We start from the raw sequence: 18,444 nt of genomic DNA, 5'->3' as shown, positions 1-18,444 counted from the left end.
GATGTGCTACTGCTGCAGGAAACCCTAGGATCTGGTGAGGAGATTAGTAGGGCTTTACATAAAGTGTTGCCTAGGTGGGCCTTTCAGTCACTTGATGCAAAAGGTAGATTTGGGGGGTTGGCTATGGGAGTGAAAGAAGGAAGGTTGAAGGTCCTATCCACCTGGAGACTAGATCAACCTTTGGGAGTAGAAGTTTACTCACTGGAGCTTTGCACCAATCTTTTAATTCTAAACATATATGGGCCTTGTCAAGACAAGGCTCTTTACTGGAACAACTTGTTTTCAAAATCATTTATGGAGAATCCGAACTTGGTATTAGGGGGGACTTGAATTTCTCATTGGGGCTTTCAAAAATTGGGGACCTTCAGCTCATATAGACCGTCTGACAGACTTCTTCATGAACAAGACCAATTCGAGGAAACTTATGGACATCATTATGATCAAGCCCAAGCCAACATGACGAATAGGAGAACAGGACAAGCAAGGGTGGCTAAGGGGTTGGATCGCTTCCTCCTTAAAGAAGAAGTGGTGCCTAGGCTTCTAATCTTTAGACATTGGGTGGGAGAAGGAGGAGACTCAGACCATCTTCCCATTCTGCTAGAGATGAAAGGCCATAAAAAAAAAGCTTGGTTCCCTATTTAAGTCCAATCCGTCTTGGCTTAAAGATGAATCTTACAACAACCTGTTCAAAACCACTTGGAGGTCGGGGGTGGATGATCAAGGCAGGGATAACACATATTTGTTCATGGAGAATCTGAAATGTATGAAAAAGGCAACTACTGAATGGGCCAAAAACAAGAAAGACAAGGAAGAAACAAAACTAAAGCAGATAGGAGAGGAATTAGCTCTGCTGGAGAGCCCGGAAGAGGACGGATATGAGACAGAAGTGAAGAGGGACAGGATCAAGCAGTTGGAATCCAATCGAAGGAATATTCTCACAATCAGGGAAGAGAAGTGGAGACTAAAAAGTAAAGCAATTTGGTTGACAGTCGGGGATGAAAATTCAAAATTCTTCCAAAACTATGCCAAAGGCCGGAAAAATATAAACACAATTTGGAGTTTAAAATCGGAGGAAGGCACCCCGGCCAAGTCTTTTGAGGAACTATCCCTCCTCAGAAGGAATCATTTTAAAAAGCTATTCAAAGCCCTAGCTGAGGTGTCTATCGCTGAGGTGATCAGGACGACTCAAAACTTCCCAAGCTATATGGAGGAGGATAATGAAGTTAGCATGGGGGAAGTGACAAAAGGGGAAGTTGAAGGAATCTTAAGGTCGATGCAAAATGATAAGAGCCCAAGCCCAAACGGATGGACTGTGGAGTTTTTTTCAACATTTCTTTGAGTCCATTGGGAATGGACTTACAGGGGTAGTTGAAGAATCTCGAGTAAAAGGGTCAATATATGAACCTTTCAATGCCACATTTATAGCTCTAATTCCGAAGACGGAGGATCCTTTGTCTTTTGAGGACTTCAGACCCATATCACTATGTAACTGCATTTACAAAATTATTGCAAAAGTAATCGCAGTCAGATTGAAACCTATTCTCTCAAGGAACATATCAAAAGAGCAATTCTGGTTCCTGGATGGAAGACGGATCCATGAAGCAGTGGGGGTGGCATAGGAGACATTACACAACATCAAAAAATAGTCGAAGGAAAGGAGCTATTGTCAAAATAGATCTCTCCAAAGCATATGGTCATAGTAGTTGGCATTACATTCGAATGTTATTGACTCACCTGGATTTCAACATTGGGTTCATAAACCGGGTGATGGGATGTATGACAATTATCAGTTTTGCAATCCTGATCAATGGGGCGGCCACATCTTTTTTCCAGAGCCAGAGGGGCCTTCGTCAAGGATGTCCCTTCTCTACACTAATTTTTCTCCAAGCAGCAGAGGGACTCAGTCAAATGATCCTTGAAGCAAGGAGAAGAGGTGATATTAAGGGCATTGAAGTGGTTGTCAACCTGCATATATCTCATTTGTTGTTTGTTGATGACATACTTCTCTTCAGTAATGGAAGCAGGAGTGAAACTCGTAAGCTAAAATCAATCCTTGATCTGTTTCTAAAATCTACTAGCATGTGTTTCTAAAATCTACACAAAAATCCTCCTTGACACTTGAAGGGCTCTCAAGGGCTGAGATTAGAAGAATAGTAGAGAATCTTACCAATGAGGAAAAGAAGATGTCAGAGAGCTTCAAATATCTGATGTTCCACTTAAAGCCAGACACATACAGGACCCAGGATTGGTTTTGGTTGGTTGCGAAAATCGAGAACAGGATAAAGCACTGGAGTTACAAATGGTTGTCGAGAGCGGGAAGGTTGGAATTGATCAAATTAGTTCTCATGGAAATCTCGATTTACTGGATGGCCCTAACATGGGTACCTAAAGGAATTCTTGCATTGTCCTTCCATGGGTGGCTTGGGAGAAAATGGCAAGACCAAAGGAATGGGGGGGGGTATAAAAGATCTCACAGCTTTTTCCCTTTCTCGAGAGATCCGACAATTTGAAAGCAAGAGGGGTTTATAACTTGAAACAAATAGAGAAGGAAGGACATTCAACAAGCTGGCATCAAGCCTGGGTAACAAGGGGGATCTAAATCTGGAGCCCTAATGGGAGGAGGAATAGCATCATTTTATTAAAGAACTACAGAGATCGAATGTATGAATCAGAAACCGTCCAGACACCCTAAGATGGGTTCATGCACCCACAGGCAGATACTCCCCTAAGTAAGGATACAACTATCTCATGTCAAAGAAAGGATGGGCTAACCTACAGTGGCGGGTTAAATCCATCTGGAAACTAAAATGTCCAACTAAAGCAAGAATGTTTTTCTGGTGTATACTAAGGAACAAGGTACCAACATGGGACAATCTTCAGAAAAGAAATAAGACGGGACCAGGCTAGTGCTCTTTGTGCAAAAAAGAAGAGGAATCGGTACAACACTTGTTTATAAAGTGTCCTTTCAACAAAAGAGTATGGCTCAATACTTTGAGTTTGATTTAAAAAACCCGAAGCTGGGATGGAGAAATTATTAGAGAGGTGTGGCACAAATGGTGGAATGGCACTCCGGAGGAAAACCTGAAAAACTTACCTCTAATAATATATTGGGGCACTTGGCTGGCCCGGAACAGGAGAATATTCAAGGACCTAGATCCAACTTATGAGCACATTGCAATTGAATGCACATCAATTTATGAAAGCATACCAGTACCAATCCCAAAAACAAATGAGAGGGGGAGTAGGGAGGAACAGATCAGGGGCGATATCCCTTGGGCATATTTTGATGGGGCCTCTGATCAGAGGAATATCTGTGGGGCAGGAATAGTAATCCACCTAAATGCACAAAAATCCTTAAAAGCCTCGGTGGGGCTTGGAGCAGGAACCAACAATTTTGCAGAACTACAAACTTTAAAACTCTTACTATGCTGGCTTATACACCTGGGTTTGAGTTTGGTTCAGATTTTTGGTGATTCTCAGAATGTTATCAAATGGTTTAATGGAGAGTACAAATGTCAAAACTATATGTTGAATCCCTTGTTAGAAGAAGTTTTAAATCTGAAACAACATTTTAATTCTATTACTGTGTGCCATATTTACAGGGAGCGGAACACGGTTGCAAACCTCCTATCTAAGGAGGGTCTACAACAGGCTGTGGACGGCTGGAACATAAGAGAAACAGATCAAGATGTGATCCGTGTGTCAAATCAACCTCCATTTGTGCTTTGAAGCTACGTATCCAGTTGCTCCTGTTTTTTGGCTTCTTGTATTGTTTTTTGGTCCTCAGTTTCTTTACTCGGGGAATGTAAACAGGGATATTGCAAGAGACAATTAATACCTGTATTTTTTTACTATGCCATTTAAAAGAATGAAAACATTAACAACTGAACAGTAACTGGTTCGTTTCCTGTTTGGGCTGTTTTCCTCACATATGAGGAGGTCCAGGAAATTGAATTAGTGCTCATTTTGCCTACATGGGGATCGGAAAATATGTTTTTTGCTTACCAGCTCAGCTTTACACTCTATGTGTAGTCGATCAACATACAGTTTACAGAATGCTTCAGTGCATATAGTATGTAACTTTTTATATCCTTAATAGAAAGTTCGATTTTTTCTCTGGAAAAAAAAAAACAAAACAAAGAAAAACTATATTTGATAGCTATAATATTTTAAATATTCAAGTAATAATTATAATTTAAACTTATTTGTATTTATTTTTTTCTAAATGACTTTATATTTTAAACTATAATTCAAATTAATTTATATTATTTTAAACTATAAATTATATTATTAATAGTTATTTAAACTATTTAATATTTATAATTTATATTCTTGAAATACCTATACTTAACTATTAAATGAACATATCACATTAAATATATTTAATATTATAATTATATTGATTTAAATTGTAGTTATATTATATACAAATAATTATAAACTACATTCTAAAGTAATTATAAATAGAGTCAAAAATTCAAAACATACATTTTATTTTTCAACAGTATAGACATGATACAGCACCTTTCAACCGTATGGACTTCTGGGGCAGTGGAATCGGAAAAGCATTTCATTTTGGAATGTGATGCTTTCAGAGACATCAGGGACAGTTATGGTAGTATGTTAGCATCAATTCCTCAGCATTGTCTTTTCAGTGAGGGGACTGTTAAAGGTTGGGTCAGCTCATTATCAATTTGAGTAAGAAAAGGATTGAATTGCAAAAGGCAAAAAATAGGGAGGTTGGTAGTCCCATAGATTATTTTTAGTCTCATGGACATTAAAATATCATTCATTCATTCATTCACAATGCAGCACTCCAAGCCCGTCACTTTCGCACAACGCAGCGCTCCAAGCCCGTCACTTTCGCACAATGCTATAGTCTCCCTTGCTCTCGTGTCCCTCGTTGTCACCCTCGAGCACTACTGTCCCGTCTCCCACATAGCAGTCCAGTCCCACTGCCCTCACATTCACTCACGTCTCCATGCTCACAGTGTTCACAGTGTTCGTTGACCACGCTCAATTTCTGTGATATTTTCCATTGTCGTTCTGTCTCTTATTACAATGGACAAAAGAACAATTGTATTTAGAAGCTGCCCAATTTTCCATGAGATTTTTTCCAAACAAACTGCCAAAATGCAGAAAATAAAACAATAAATTGTGCAATTCCTATTTCATGCGTTTGTTGTCGTCGGATCTGCCCCGAAAACCACAAGATTCGAGCCTGGGCTAGCTAAAATGTTTCGAAATAGTTTGAAAATTCCAGATACCTTCTAGAACCATATGCATGGCAGATCCATATCCATACCCGTTTCTGACCCATAGCTCTGCGTTTCCGTCATCTGACAAAAAAGACAATATGTACTAACAATGATGGCCTCCTGATGGCATAGTTTGACCTGAACGAACCATCAAATTGGTTTAGGTGCAACCACATTAAGAGGACACAGAGAAGGTCCAACAACATTATAAGCTTCTTCATGAAGTCTGTCTTTGATTCCATTTGCTCAAAAGGCAAGGCACTTGGCTTGCTTGTGCTCTCATCCTTTTATTTTAAATGAGATCTTTTAAGACACAAATCACTGATCTGATTTTCAAATCTGTGTTAACAGACAGATTAGTGACCTGATCTTCAGGAAACCCCCCTTCTGCCAAAGAAAAGCCGGCCTAAAGTTAAGGGAGGTTCTACTGAGGTATCAGTGGGTAGAACATCCAAGAGTTTCTCTAGGGTTTGTACCTAGAAGATTGGACTTATCTTATGTGCAGATCCAGGAGGTAACAATTCTTATTTTTATCATTAAATTTATCACTAAAATACATTTTCAAAACAGTGCAAAAGGCACGTCTGTTTAAAGGTTCTAATTTTCAATTTAGTGTTATTTACCAAACACTCGTCAAAATCAAGAAAGTAGCAGTCTCCTCATAAATTTACCACTTCCACGAACTAAATAAAGATAATAGATATGAAGCTTAAGGCGCAATTGGGGAAGTTGCCGGTAAACCTGCGTTAGGATAATTTTAAAGAAACATTCTCGTTTGTTAAAAATAGTTGTGGGACCACTTCAATCAAGGCTTCTAATCATGTACTTCAATACTGGTCAAACAGAAATTACTAGGCTCAATAAAATTCTTCAAATGCACTGAAGATATGTTGATTTATATATCAAATAGTCATCATAAATGCCATAATGTCAAGAGTTTCAATGTTCCACTTGTAGGAAATGTTAAGTAAATATTTTCTAAAATTATAATACTGTTTTTTCCAAAGGAAATTGTAATAATAGCATACATTTCGTGGATGTAAAAAAATGAGTTTATAAGCAAGGCATGTGCCGTTCTAAATACCAACAGAATGTACGTGTTCTGTTTGACAGACTAGGTAGGTTACGTCATTAGAAAGAATATAATCTCTGGTGCTGAGACAATCATGTTTCTTATATTTCAGGATAATACAAAAGGAAGCAATGTTTTTGCAAACTTCATATAGAAACAACAACAATAATACTATTTTGTAGTGAATGTAATCTAACTGAAGAAAATGCTAAGAATCTGAAATAGTATACCCTGACATATTTAATGGAAAATAATAGTGTAAACTTAGGCTTATCATTATTCCCTTTCATCGGTCATAGCTGAGGAGAAAAGATTTTCTTTCAGCCGGACATAAAATGCTACAGGAAATTTCTTTGCAACAATGAATATATGCACTGTAATAGGAACTGCCAATCTCTATACAAAAAATAAAATCTTTGCACATTTACGAAAATCAAAAAGCAATGATTAATCTAAGATACCTGCAACTTCTCCAGCACAGATAGAGCTTCACACTGAGAAGAATCAATAGCAGGAGGGATATATATTTTCCCAGGCTTTGTTTCTGCTTTAAAAGAGGTTTCTGCTTTAAAAGAGGAAACATAACAAGTAAATAAGCCATACACCTTAACAAGAATATTTAATCATACTCTTTAATTCAAAGTAAGATATATTGGAGAGCAACCAACATGATTTTAATCACTCAAAAGATCAGATTTTCTTTCCCTAAAAGTTATAATCACTGAAATACCATTTTCATTGAATGTGTTAATTTTAGTTCAATGCAGAATCTAATGGATAAAAGCTAAACTTTTTGGATAGCATAGCTTTCTGCTACTCCATCTACCATGTGGTTGCCTTGTTTATACTAAAACATTTATTTTCTGTATGTCTGCATAGCACCTATTAGTGACAGTGCATTGTACCCCTATTTCCTGCAAAAACAGTGATAACAGGTTCATCACAAATTAATCAACAAGATTGGGACTCTCCCAAATGGCATTCATACCAACAAATGTGTCAGTGATTGTGTTATAAGAACAATGGCCTGATCAATAAAACCCTAGAAAACTCAGCCCAGCATAAAGACTGTGTTATCACAAAATCTGCCACCCACAAGTGTAAAAATCCCAAGCACCTTTGTGATAACTTTGTGTAACTATGAGGTTGGCCACTGTCACCCCACCAACTCCCTTCTGCACTTTAGCCCAGCTCTGCTCCAGCTCAATGGGGATTTCCCTAAATAAGATTGCCAGAATTCCATGGTATGGAGTACAAAGGTGCTATGAAAAGAAGTGAATGGTGGAAGCAAATTAGTGTCTTGTTCATTAACACACATAGTCATAACAAAACTCAAATGGGATGCTATCCTGAAGGTGGAAAGAGGACAATATGGCCGAAAAGTACAAGCCAATTATACGCTAAGGGTATTACAAGCATAGACAATAGCCAATTATACACTAAGGGTATTACAAGCATAGACAATACCCAACACTCAAGGAGATTACAGCTATCAGGAATTATGTATGTGTGCATTCAATCCATAATTAGAGAAGGAAGCACAAAAATAAACAGAATTTTAATGATAACGGAAAATTAAAAATGGGAGTACACCAAGTTCTCTCCTAAAGCATATGTCTAGATACTTCAGCAAAATTTAAAAAGCATTAAAAACATGAAACACATCCTTACCCACAATATCATTGTGTAGATCCTTCAAGAACATCCAAAAGGTTTGCACTAAGCTCCAAGGGATTTCTCCCAAATCCAACATGCCAGATGAAAGAGTGAGCAGACCCTTATATACGTTTCAGCTCAACACTTTACAATAAGAATATTATTTTCCTTATTTTGTTTCTGAGAAAAATTACATTAAAATGATAAAAATAATTACAATAATATCTAAGTGCACGAATTAGGACTACAATGTCCTTGCAAAATACGAAATAAAAATTTCAAGGTGAATGTGAAGTCACATGTCATCTTCCAAACTCATGCAAGGTGTAAGCATAGTGCCACTTGCCCTCCTCCTGTGAAAGGGCACACTCAAGAAATAACATCTCAAAAGAGGTAGGGCAAATTTCCAAAAATAGATGTGAAATGCCCAGGTTGTAGCTCTCATGAGAGTGCTCTTCTCGATATGCAGACACGTTTCAAGTGTCTTGACTATAACGCTTCTTCTAGGAGCCTTTTGACAAATAACCAATAAAAAATACCTCCTCCAACAAGCGTGCACTTGGTGTTGAGAAATCTAGGGGCAGCAATCGTAGGTGATTTCTCTTACTTGAACTGTTTCTGGTATATTTTTACTTATCTTAATTAGCTTCTTCTTTCAGTTGTTTCTTATTAGTTTTAACTTTTTTCTTCATCAAGCAGCTACCAAACCATAAAGAACAATGAGACAAAGGACACAAGATATAGGCGATCAGCCAGGGCCAAAACCTCTCCAATCTCAGAGGAAAACCCACAAGAATTTTTCTTCGTATAGAATCTTCAATTGACGAATTCCAAGACCTAGACCCTTGACTTAAAAGTTAAAACTCCTCCAATATCATGTCAAACACTGCCCTTCTTCTTGTTAAGTCAAACAAAGTCAACCTTAACTTAGAACTGCTGCAATTTCTCCATTCTTTTCTGACTTCGGTCCTGCAACACTAGACTGCTCCTCTTCCTGAAATTCTCAGCCTTCTGAAACTTCTTGCAATTTTCACACGTGTGAGGTGATAAGGCCAATCTTCGCCCTTCTCCTCCCTTGCTTCACTGGATTTATTCTCTTCAAGACTTCGGTCTTCAAGTTAGGTTCTTTTGGCACCAAGATTCAGCTTCATGAGATGACTGTAATTCTGTCTTAGGTTCTGCAGTGGATGCCCTAGCTTCAGCCCACACGTGTGAGAGATATTTCCCAAAGACAGTCCTAGAAAAGTGTCTCTTCCACTTCGCTTTTTCTTCTTCTTCCTTCATTGATTTCAGAGATCTTGGTCGAGATTGTTGGATGTATCTTCTCCTCTCAAGTTGGTCGACTGGACTTCTTTATATAGCCTTCTAATCCTTGAAAATAGGCAGAATTGACATGTTTGGGAGGCTGACATGTTGCATGCATTTTGACTTAATCTTGGAGGGTTTCTTGACTCAAATAATTTTCTTTTACATAATGTAACTTGCCCAAATGGGTCTTCAATACATGACAATGACTCACTAGACTCTATGACAAACGTAGAAGCACTCAATGGGTGCTTAACCTAAAAATACATTCCTCTTGAGCATGAAACCCATGCCTCAATATCAACAATAATAAAAAAAAAAAATTCTCATTCCATCAAATACATAAAATCATGATTACATTTATGAAGACCGAACCTAGTTACATATTTCAACACTCCCTCTTAACTAGGGAGGTATTCATACTCCATACAAAGTACTTGTACATTCTCAATCTATAGAATTTGTTAGAAAATCAAAAAGGCAAAAAGACTTTCTTATATAGATAATTACTTGTGATTCCTTTATCTTTATTTTCTTCTTTTATCTTTTAGTTCATCAATCAATTATCAAAACAATAACACAAGGACAACAGATGTAGGAGGACAGCTAGGGGAAAACCCCTATCTAGGGGAAAACCCAATCAACAATTCTTCCTTCAATAGTTTCTCAAAATAATCCAAGACTCTTTGGCGTAGACAAAGACTTCCTCCACAACACTCAGCCCTCAATCCTTCTTGCAAATGATAACCCTTCGACCTTGCCGCATCAATAGCAGCTTCGACAAAGTAGTAGCAGCAGCTTCGACTTAGACTAGGAAAAATCTGATCTCCCTTAATACACCTCAGAAGTGAGAGAGAGTTGTCCCATAATTTCGATCTTGGTGTCTTCTAGCTTCCTCCAAAAACTCACACTCCTTTCCATCTCTCCTAGCCCTTTTCCAACTTCGTAGCTTCTAGCTTCAGATATCGAACTATGTGTGAGAGAGTGAGATACTCCAAATGAATTCGAAGCGCCTTGTATATATAGCCTTCCAGGGAAGGTCGAATTACTCTTCTTGAGGCCGACTTGGTGTGGAGGAGACCAAATTCATTTTTGACTCAAAAATAATTCTTTTTACATAATTGGAAAGGCCAAGAAGGGTCTCTTTTAATTTACAATGACTCTGATGACTTAGAATAAATCCTAAAAGTCCTCAATGGGGCATTGACCTAAGACATGATGACCCAAGCATGAAACCCATGCTTTAATAAGTAAAAATAATAATAAAAATGTTTTCTTCATTCTTTTGATAAGTACATTTCATTGTGACTCAAATACATTTATGAAGACCGAACCTAGTTACATATTTCAACAGAATTCTTATAAGAAGAGTCGGATTGGTAACCCATCTGTATAGCATCATGTCATCCAACATTGTTACATAACAAGGCCTTGACTAACAGCTCTATCCTTCCACAAGATCATAGCACATTATTAGCGAGACCAATGATTTATAGACACCTTCATCATTGTCTCTCGAGGAACATACCCCACTCGGGTTCTCTCAGGGTATGTCCTTCTAGTAGGACTATTCTTATCTTGAATTCCAAGTCCTCAAAGAATTTTGGTCCTCTATGACTACTCTTATCTTGGATGCCCTACCACATCCTCAAAGAGTATCAAATGCCAGATGCTTACCCAATCCTCCATTCTTTCTTCCCAAAGCGAAGACAAGAATGATGTGTCTATCTCTCCTCATGGCCTTTACTAAGACTTACGGTTGTTAGTCTTGGTCTAGTGCATGACACATGAAGTAGAAAACCATATCTGTCACTCCCTCTTAACCAGGGATGACCAACCCATTCCATTAGAGGCATGTACCCAAGCTCCCTCTTAACTAGGGACTTGCTTCAAGCAACTCTCTAGGTGGAGATCATGGGACAATTAGTTGCTTGTAGAGCTCCCTATTTCGATGTCATGAATTTCATCTTCTTTTATATGGAGCCTTCATCTTTTGGGACTTCTTCGTAGGATATCGACCATCGATCACTTTCATTCATGAATCATGTCAATCATTTCATCCTTTCTTTTATAGGAAAGTGATCCATTAGTCCATATCTGGCTTTGCTTCATACAGCTACCTTTTCCACATCATGTTTCCTTTAGGATCTTTTATCCTAGCACACAAGTACCAGTTGTAGGTGACATCCACAAATCTTCCTTCGGTAGCCCTGTATAGCCCATCCGGATATTGTTCAAAATTATATCAAAAAATACCTTTTTGATGGTCTTTTCATCATGACATCTACTTGTTGTAACATCAACATCCTGCATACACATTGACACATCTCCAAGATATTCAATTGTCAAGGGTCTTCTTTCTTTCCAGACTTTCCCAAGGTCTTCATATCTTTCCCATGGAGATATCATGGCCAATTCTTCTAGTCATTGGATGTTGATTTCCTTTTCTATATGACCATAGTTGCATCTTTCATGATCTTTCCTTTCTTTCTTCGCATATTGCTTCTCAGGAACTTCCATCCATAGTTCCTTCATTTTGTCAACCACCTTATATTTCATATGAGGACTTATTATGTTGATTTCATCAAGTCAATATGTGAACCATGCCTTTATGCATCCTTCCAAAGGAGGAGATCCCTTTCTTTTGATCATGCTCATGAGGTGGAGCATTTATCCATGTTATCTGCAACTATATGAGATGACTCAATTTTATCAAATACAAGCATACATACCTCATCTCTTCTTTTTGGTCATCTATATTTCCCTCGACAACTTCCTTGATTGAAAGGACTCCAATCACCTTGACCTGCTTCACTTCTTTTGACATCATACCATCATCCCATGAATCCCATTCAAGGTGGAACTCTAGGCGAGACACTTGCTTCTTCAAATCGGTGAACCTTCCAATGAAGATTCCAATGGAGGATCATGATCATCCTCATCTTGCAAATGCTCCTTTTGAATAATGTATGACGAGCTCTATACTAGATGAATTTCTTATTCCAGTAAGTACTACTTATGCTTCTAATGAGGTTACCAAGAGCTACATCCTTCTATAGGTAACTACCATAGACTTCAATTTTAGCTCTTTCATGCTTCTTATAATGATTACATGAGCTCTTGCTCCAATCGTATGCTATTATGATGCCACTTTTCAATCTGATGCATCCCATCATACTATATTGACTGTAATTCCTTAAGCATGGCAAAGATTCTACTTCTCCTAGCTATCCATAGTTCTATAACTACATCATGAATAGAATCTGAGGATCTTAAGAGTCCATATAGTTCCCTCTTTCCATCATGTTTCTCAAAGGATCAGCTCATCCATCTTTACTTCTTGTACGTGCAATATAACTTAACAAGCACCCCAAGCAAAGAATACAATACCAAAACATGATGCCAAGATTTCTAGGGTTTTCATGCAATCAAGAGGTCATCCTAGGGCTTCTAAAGTTCAAACCCTAGATCAGATTCTATTCCCTCTTTATGTCATGCTAGGGTTTATCCCTTCCCTAGATTTCTAACAAACCCTAGAATCATATTTCCAACCCTAAAACATAAAATATACCATACATACCTTATGGTTACTTACCTTTGTTGTGATGACTTGCAATTTTGGATGCCATCTTCATTGGTGTGAGATATTCTTCATTGTACTCATTTGTTCCTTCATTCAAGTATATGATTGCCACAGAGCCCTTGTTTACTGACCTTGGATCAATGTTTCTATAGCTTCACAAGTCTTCACGCAAAACTGATTGCTACAAGTGTAACAATGTCTCTAGTGATGATACAATTCCAGCATTTAATTGATGACTTGGACTGCTTCAAGTCGGCTTCCTTAGTCCTTCCAAATTTCAGAGAATATATATGAGGTTGGTGACTGCATTTTTTGTGCCACATGAACTCGATCACCACAGGATTTGAACTTGTAAGTAGAGTAGAGTAATGATGTCACAAGGACACATCTTGAAGATGAGATCTATGTTATCACAAAGATAGAGAGATCTCAGAATCTCGGATCTGCAATTGTTACTGTAGGTTTGACTTCATGGAGTGGTGTAAATAATCTAGACTTTTGCTTTTCTATGCAATGAAATCTGCTTTCAACAAATCTTGATGGTAGACTTCAAGATTTATGCCTTCCCTCCAGCAATAAGACTGAGATTTTCGAGCCTTTCTATTGTTGCACGTGTGACAGGAATATGTTAAGGAATGACTATTTTTCTTTGCTTAGATAGCAAATCTCCCTTCAATATCTTGGCTTGATCATCAAAGCTTCTCTTGTGCCATTTGTAGCCCTCTGTTTTGACTGTTACTTAGTCTTGATGTAGGTGAAACGATGCCCTATATGTATGCATGCCTTTATGTAATATAGCCCAATCTTTTGCTCCATCTTGTAGTTAATTCATCTTTTAAAAAGGTCTTTGAAGGTTAGACTTCTCCGCTACCTTCATAATGGATCTAGTAAGGGAATAGAGCCTAGGATTTGATCAAGTCTTCTTGGAGATGTTCTTGAACTCAGCCCTTGAGTAGCTCTTTTTTAGGATTCAATGTTCTCCTTGATGTCTTGTCTTCTTTCATGCTTCAATCCTTGAGTTTCCTTTATTAAGTTTCCTTGCCTATCCTTTCCTTATCTTGTTACCTTAGCTCTGATACCATGTTGAGAAATCTAGGGGTAGCAAGTATAGGTGACTTTTCTTAGTTGATAATTGTTTGTGGTGTATTTTTACTTATCTTAATTACCTTCTTCTTTTAGTTGTTTCTTATTAGTGTTTTCTTCATCAAACAGCTACCAAACCATAAAGAACAATGAGACAAAGGACACAAGATATAGGCGATCATCCAAAGCCAAAACCTCTCCAATCTGAGACGAAAACCCACAAGAATTATTCTTCTTATAGAATCTTCAATTGACGAATTCCAAGACCTAGACCCTTGACTAAAACTCCTCCAATATCAAGTCAAACTCTGCCCTTCTTCTTGTTAAGTCAAACAAAGTCAACCTTAACTTAGAACTGCTGCAATTTCTACTTCTTTTCTTACTTTGGTCCTGCAACACTAGACTGCTCCTCTTCCTGAAATTCTCGACCTTCTAAAACTTCCTACAATTTTCGCACGTGTGAGGTGATAAGGTCAATCTTGGCACTTTTCCTCCCTCGCTTCACTGGATTTATTCTTTTCAAGACTTCGGTCTTCAAGTTAGGCTATTTTGGCACCAAGATTCGACTTCATGAGATGACTGTAATTTAGTCTTAGGTTTTGCAGGGGATGCCCTAGCTTCAGCGAGCACATGTGAGAGATATTGCCAAAAGACAGTCCTAAAAAAGTGTCTCTTCCACTTCGCTTTTTCTTCTTCTTCCTTCGTTGATTTCAGAGATCTTGGTCGAGATTATTGGGTGTATCTTCTCCTCTCAAGTTGGTCGACTAGCCTTTTTTATATAGCCTTCTAGTCCTTGAAAATAGGCCAAATTGACATGTTTGGGAGGTAGACATGTTGACTGCACTTAACCTTGGAGGGTTTCTTCACTCGAATAATTTTCTTTTACATAATGTAACTTGCCCAAATGGGTCTGCAATACATGACAATGACTCAATAGACTTTATGACAAACCTAGAAGCACTCAATGGGTGCTTGACCTAAAAATACATTCCCCTTGAGCATGAAACCCATGCCTCAAGATCAACAATAATAAATTTATTTTTTCTCATTACATCAAATACATAAAATCATGATTAAATATGTCATTATGAAGACCGAACCTAGTTACATATTTCAACTCTTAGTACTTGTGCCTTGTGGACAAATTTGCCTATAATAAAAAATTAGAATATCTCTTTGATGAATGCACCCTAGGGAACATTGCCTTTTGTAAACATTCAAATCACCATCATAATAAAATATCCATGCATGAATTCGCCCTTCAGGAGAGATAATGGTGCACCCTTGACATGTGTGCATTATAACCAACCACCTTTGACCAAGTAAACCATGAAGAAGCCACCATAGAAAGTGCACCCTAGTAAATTGTGAAAATGGATCCACCTTAAAAATCATCTTATCTCCTCAAATAATGTGCAAGTGGACCTCCTTTGACCAACTCAAACTAGTTACAAATCACTTCCAAATGTGTGGAAGGTCTGAATTAGTTCATGCAAAGTGTTAGTAAGACCTTCTAGAGGAATGCATCCCCTAATGGGCTAGGGATGTGTACTCACGAATGAGGTGGATAGTCCAAACCCTATGACACATGATCAAATAATCCCTTAGTGCCACCTCAAAATGTGTGCCAAGGATGTGAGGTGAATAGGTTGGCACATGTGAATGAATTGGTTTTCTTGTGGGTTGCCTCAATATTTGTGTGCCAAAGGGGAGCACCTAGACTCATGTGTTAGATTTCCTTCATCATTGACATCTTTCACAATCTATGTTAAAAGATTTGGAGGCAGAATTCTAAAGTCTGGAACAATTTCACATACTTGCACATTACAGTGAAGCATAACCAATGATAACAACAGCGGAGAGAGACACAAAAGTTCACACATTTAGCCTGAGAAGAAATTTGAGTCAGCTTGGAGGGCAGAGCACATGACTGTTTGTGATCTTGGACTTTGGTGTATACAGATCAGCAGTCAGATATGGTGGCCGACCAAAGCCAAGGACTCTTATTGCAGTTTGGTTTAAAGGGTTTCATTGGATATTCATGCATTATGGGTGTTGCTAAAATGTAATGTCCCCAGCCACTTAGATGACTTATAACGGAGTCCGCTAGCCTAATGTGGTTCCCGTAGGCTAAAGTGGGGAAGTATTTAATAAAGGGGGCTTGAATTGCCTAAGGAAAACATTATAAAGCCTAAAAAGGAGAAAGGGTAATATCCCTAGGCAAGTGAAAAAGTCGCTTTAACTTTATAAGAGAAATATCATAAAGTGACTTTATAAAGTTAATTTAATAAAAAGAAGGTGAAAAGGTGACCTTAAGTTTATAAAAGAAGGAAAATAAGGAGACTCTCCTCATTCGTGCATTTTGAGTTTTAGAGAGAAGAGCTCTTGGAGAGTTTTCTTGAGGATATGCTTAGGGTTTTGGAACCCTAGCCACCATAGCAAACTTCAGTGTTGAAACTAGACACCCTAGTCAGATTTGAGAGTGAAATCACTTAGATTTCACCGTCGAAATTCAAAGGAGAAAAAGATTTTCCAGAGATTTGAGCTAGAAGTGGTGTTATCAGTTGAATCTCTGACTTATTATTCTTCATTTAACATCTTTCAGGTTGAAGAAGAAATTGTGGGGCCAAAGACTCAAGCTCAAGTAACAACCAAGCCAAATTTGAAGAATGAACTTGTTGGGTAGTCATCCCACAGAGAAATCGAGTTTTGGAGCATAGCTATTGAATAGTTCGAGTTGAGGAGAGACCCAGCTTCCCACTCTTTGTTGTTGAACAAGTTTATGGGGCCTTGCGTCGATTTTCGTTTGGAATAAGGGGACACGGACAGCACCCAATCCTGGTCAAGTTTACAGTTCGTAAAAGGGCCAAAGATACCAGTGAGACAAGCCGAAATCCCTTCTTGTGTGTTGGGAAGGCCTGAACCTAAGTCTCATGTTGATACGAATTGTCTAAGGCCAAGATTGTTAGTTGTCTATGTGGTTTGGGAGCAACAACTTCATAACATATGTATTTATTGCCTTCAAGGGGCATGAAGCCTCTATTCTAGACTGTCAAGGACCGATTCATAGTTTTGGGTAGTATGCGGTCAATCTCTGTATGTTGGAGCAGTCAAAATAGTGAAGAAGGGTACGTAGTTTACTTACCTCTGGCCCATTAATTGAACGTGGAGGTCTTACCTTGGTATTTGGGCTATTTCTTCACCAAAAGGGCAGTGTATCACTTCACCAAGGTTTGGAACATTGCTCAGATGGACCAATAATAAAGCATGTACGTGTTGCTAAAGGGTGCCATTAAATAACAAGTGCTACCTGTTGTCACTCAAAATGTATAGGCACTACGACAACGACTCAGGTCGGGGGTTGTCACCCTAATCCCCAACCTCTCTGTTTAAGTTGTCTCCTAACAACAGGCTATGGGGGGTAGACCCAATGGAGATGAAATAATGAGGGACAAGTTGAGAACAGTGTTTTACAACCAGGACCAGGACTCCGACCAGGCCGAGGATCGACTCTGACTCCGACCAGGATTCGGTAATGACTCGGCCTAGTCGATTTCAATGACTCGGTCGTTGTAAAAAATACATTAAATATTTATTTTTTTTATAAAAAAACATAATTTTAAAGATTTTCATTCATGTTTCCAAACACATAGCATTATAATATAGATGGAAGACAACATATGATCAAAGTAGGCTCATGAACCAATCCATTATATCAAAATGGTACCCAATGGCAATACATAGTCAACTGTCATACATGATCATAGACTCAAAACAAAATACAAATAACCAAGGATTAAACATAGTCAACTGTCATACAAGGATTAAACCGACTCTTAGTCTGATCTAAACACCTTCAAAAATTCCTCAAAGACTCTTCCAAATTCTGCTAATAGCTCTGTCCCCTAGATGCCTCTATAAGTACTCAAGGTAGGCTTCAGATCATCCCCAAGAACTTGCATTAGAATCACTTGAAGTCCTGCTTAAGAAGTCTTCAAGATCTGCACCAACAGGCTTTCAAGTCTGCTCAAGAGATCTTCTAAGGGCTATCCCAGTAATGGCTTCCAAGGCACTTCAATACTGCTTTAGATGTTATCTTCAGAGCCCTTCAAAATCTGCTCCAAGGTGCTTGCATGTCTACAAAATGCTGCTTCAGAATCTTTTCAAGGGCTGCTCTAAAGACATCAAGGGAGTGCTGCAAAATGCCTCCTAGGTCTGCTCAAATTGTCTCAAAGGGCTGCTTAAAACTGTTTCAAAAGACTGTCCATGTCAAGAAGAGATGCTCCACAGATCTGCTGATGTTCTATATTGGACCAAACTATTTTCAACAGATCTGAGCTTCAATGGTTCAAAGAAAATGTCCTCCACAGTGCAAAACTTTGTCACCACGGATCTGATTTTAAATGCTTCCACAAGTCCAAAAAATCCCACTACAAATCCAAGCTACAACAGGTTTAAATTCTTTCACAGATCCACTAATTCGTTTT

The 18,444-nt window shown here is 38.3% G+C and overlaps 1 protein-coding gene across 3 annotated transcripts in view; it reads right to left on the bottom strand.

The window, feature by feature from the left end:
• LOC149174844 (uncharacterized) overlaps positions 1 to 18,444 on the bottom strand; it is a 185,616-nt gene that overhangs the window by 71,471 nt on the left and 95,701 nt on the right. Inside the window, exon 4 of one of the 3 annotated variants that reach the window (XM_089419426.1) lies at positions 6,792 to 6,895. In XM_089419426.1, the coding sequence (XP_089275552.1) occupies positions 6,792 to 6,895 (104 nt within the window). The remainder of the gene's footprint in view (positions 1 to 6,791; positions 6,896 to 18,444) is intronic. The other 2 variants (XM_089419427.1, XM_089419428.1) reach the window with 2 other exon arrangements.

This window comes from Pinus tabuliformis, chromosome 4_1 (assembly GCF_031772625.1).
Source record: "Pinus tabuliformis cultivar Carrire ecotype Pingquan chromosome 4_1, CPIR1, whole genome shotgun sequence".
Taxonomy (NCBI): Eukaryota; Viridiplantae; Streptophyta; class Pinopsida; order Pinales; family Pinaceae; genus Pinus; species Pinus tabuliformis.
This window is presented reverse-complemented; position numbering and strand designations above follow the sequence as displayed.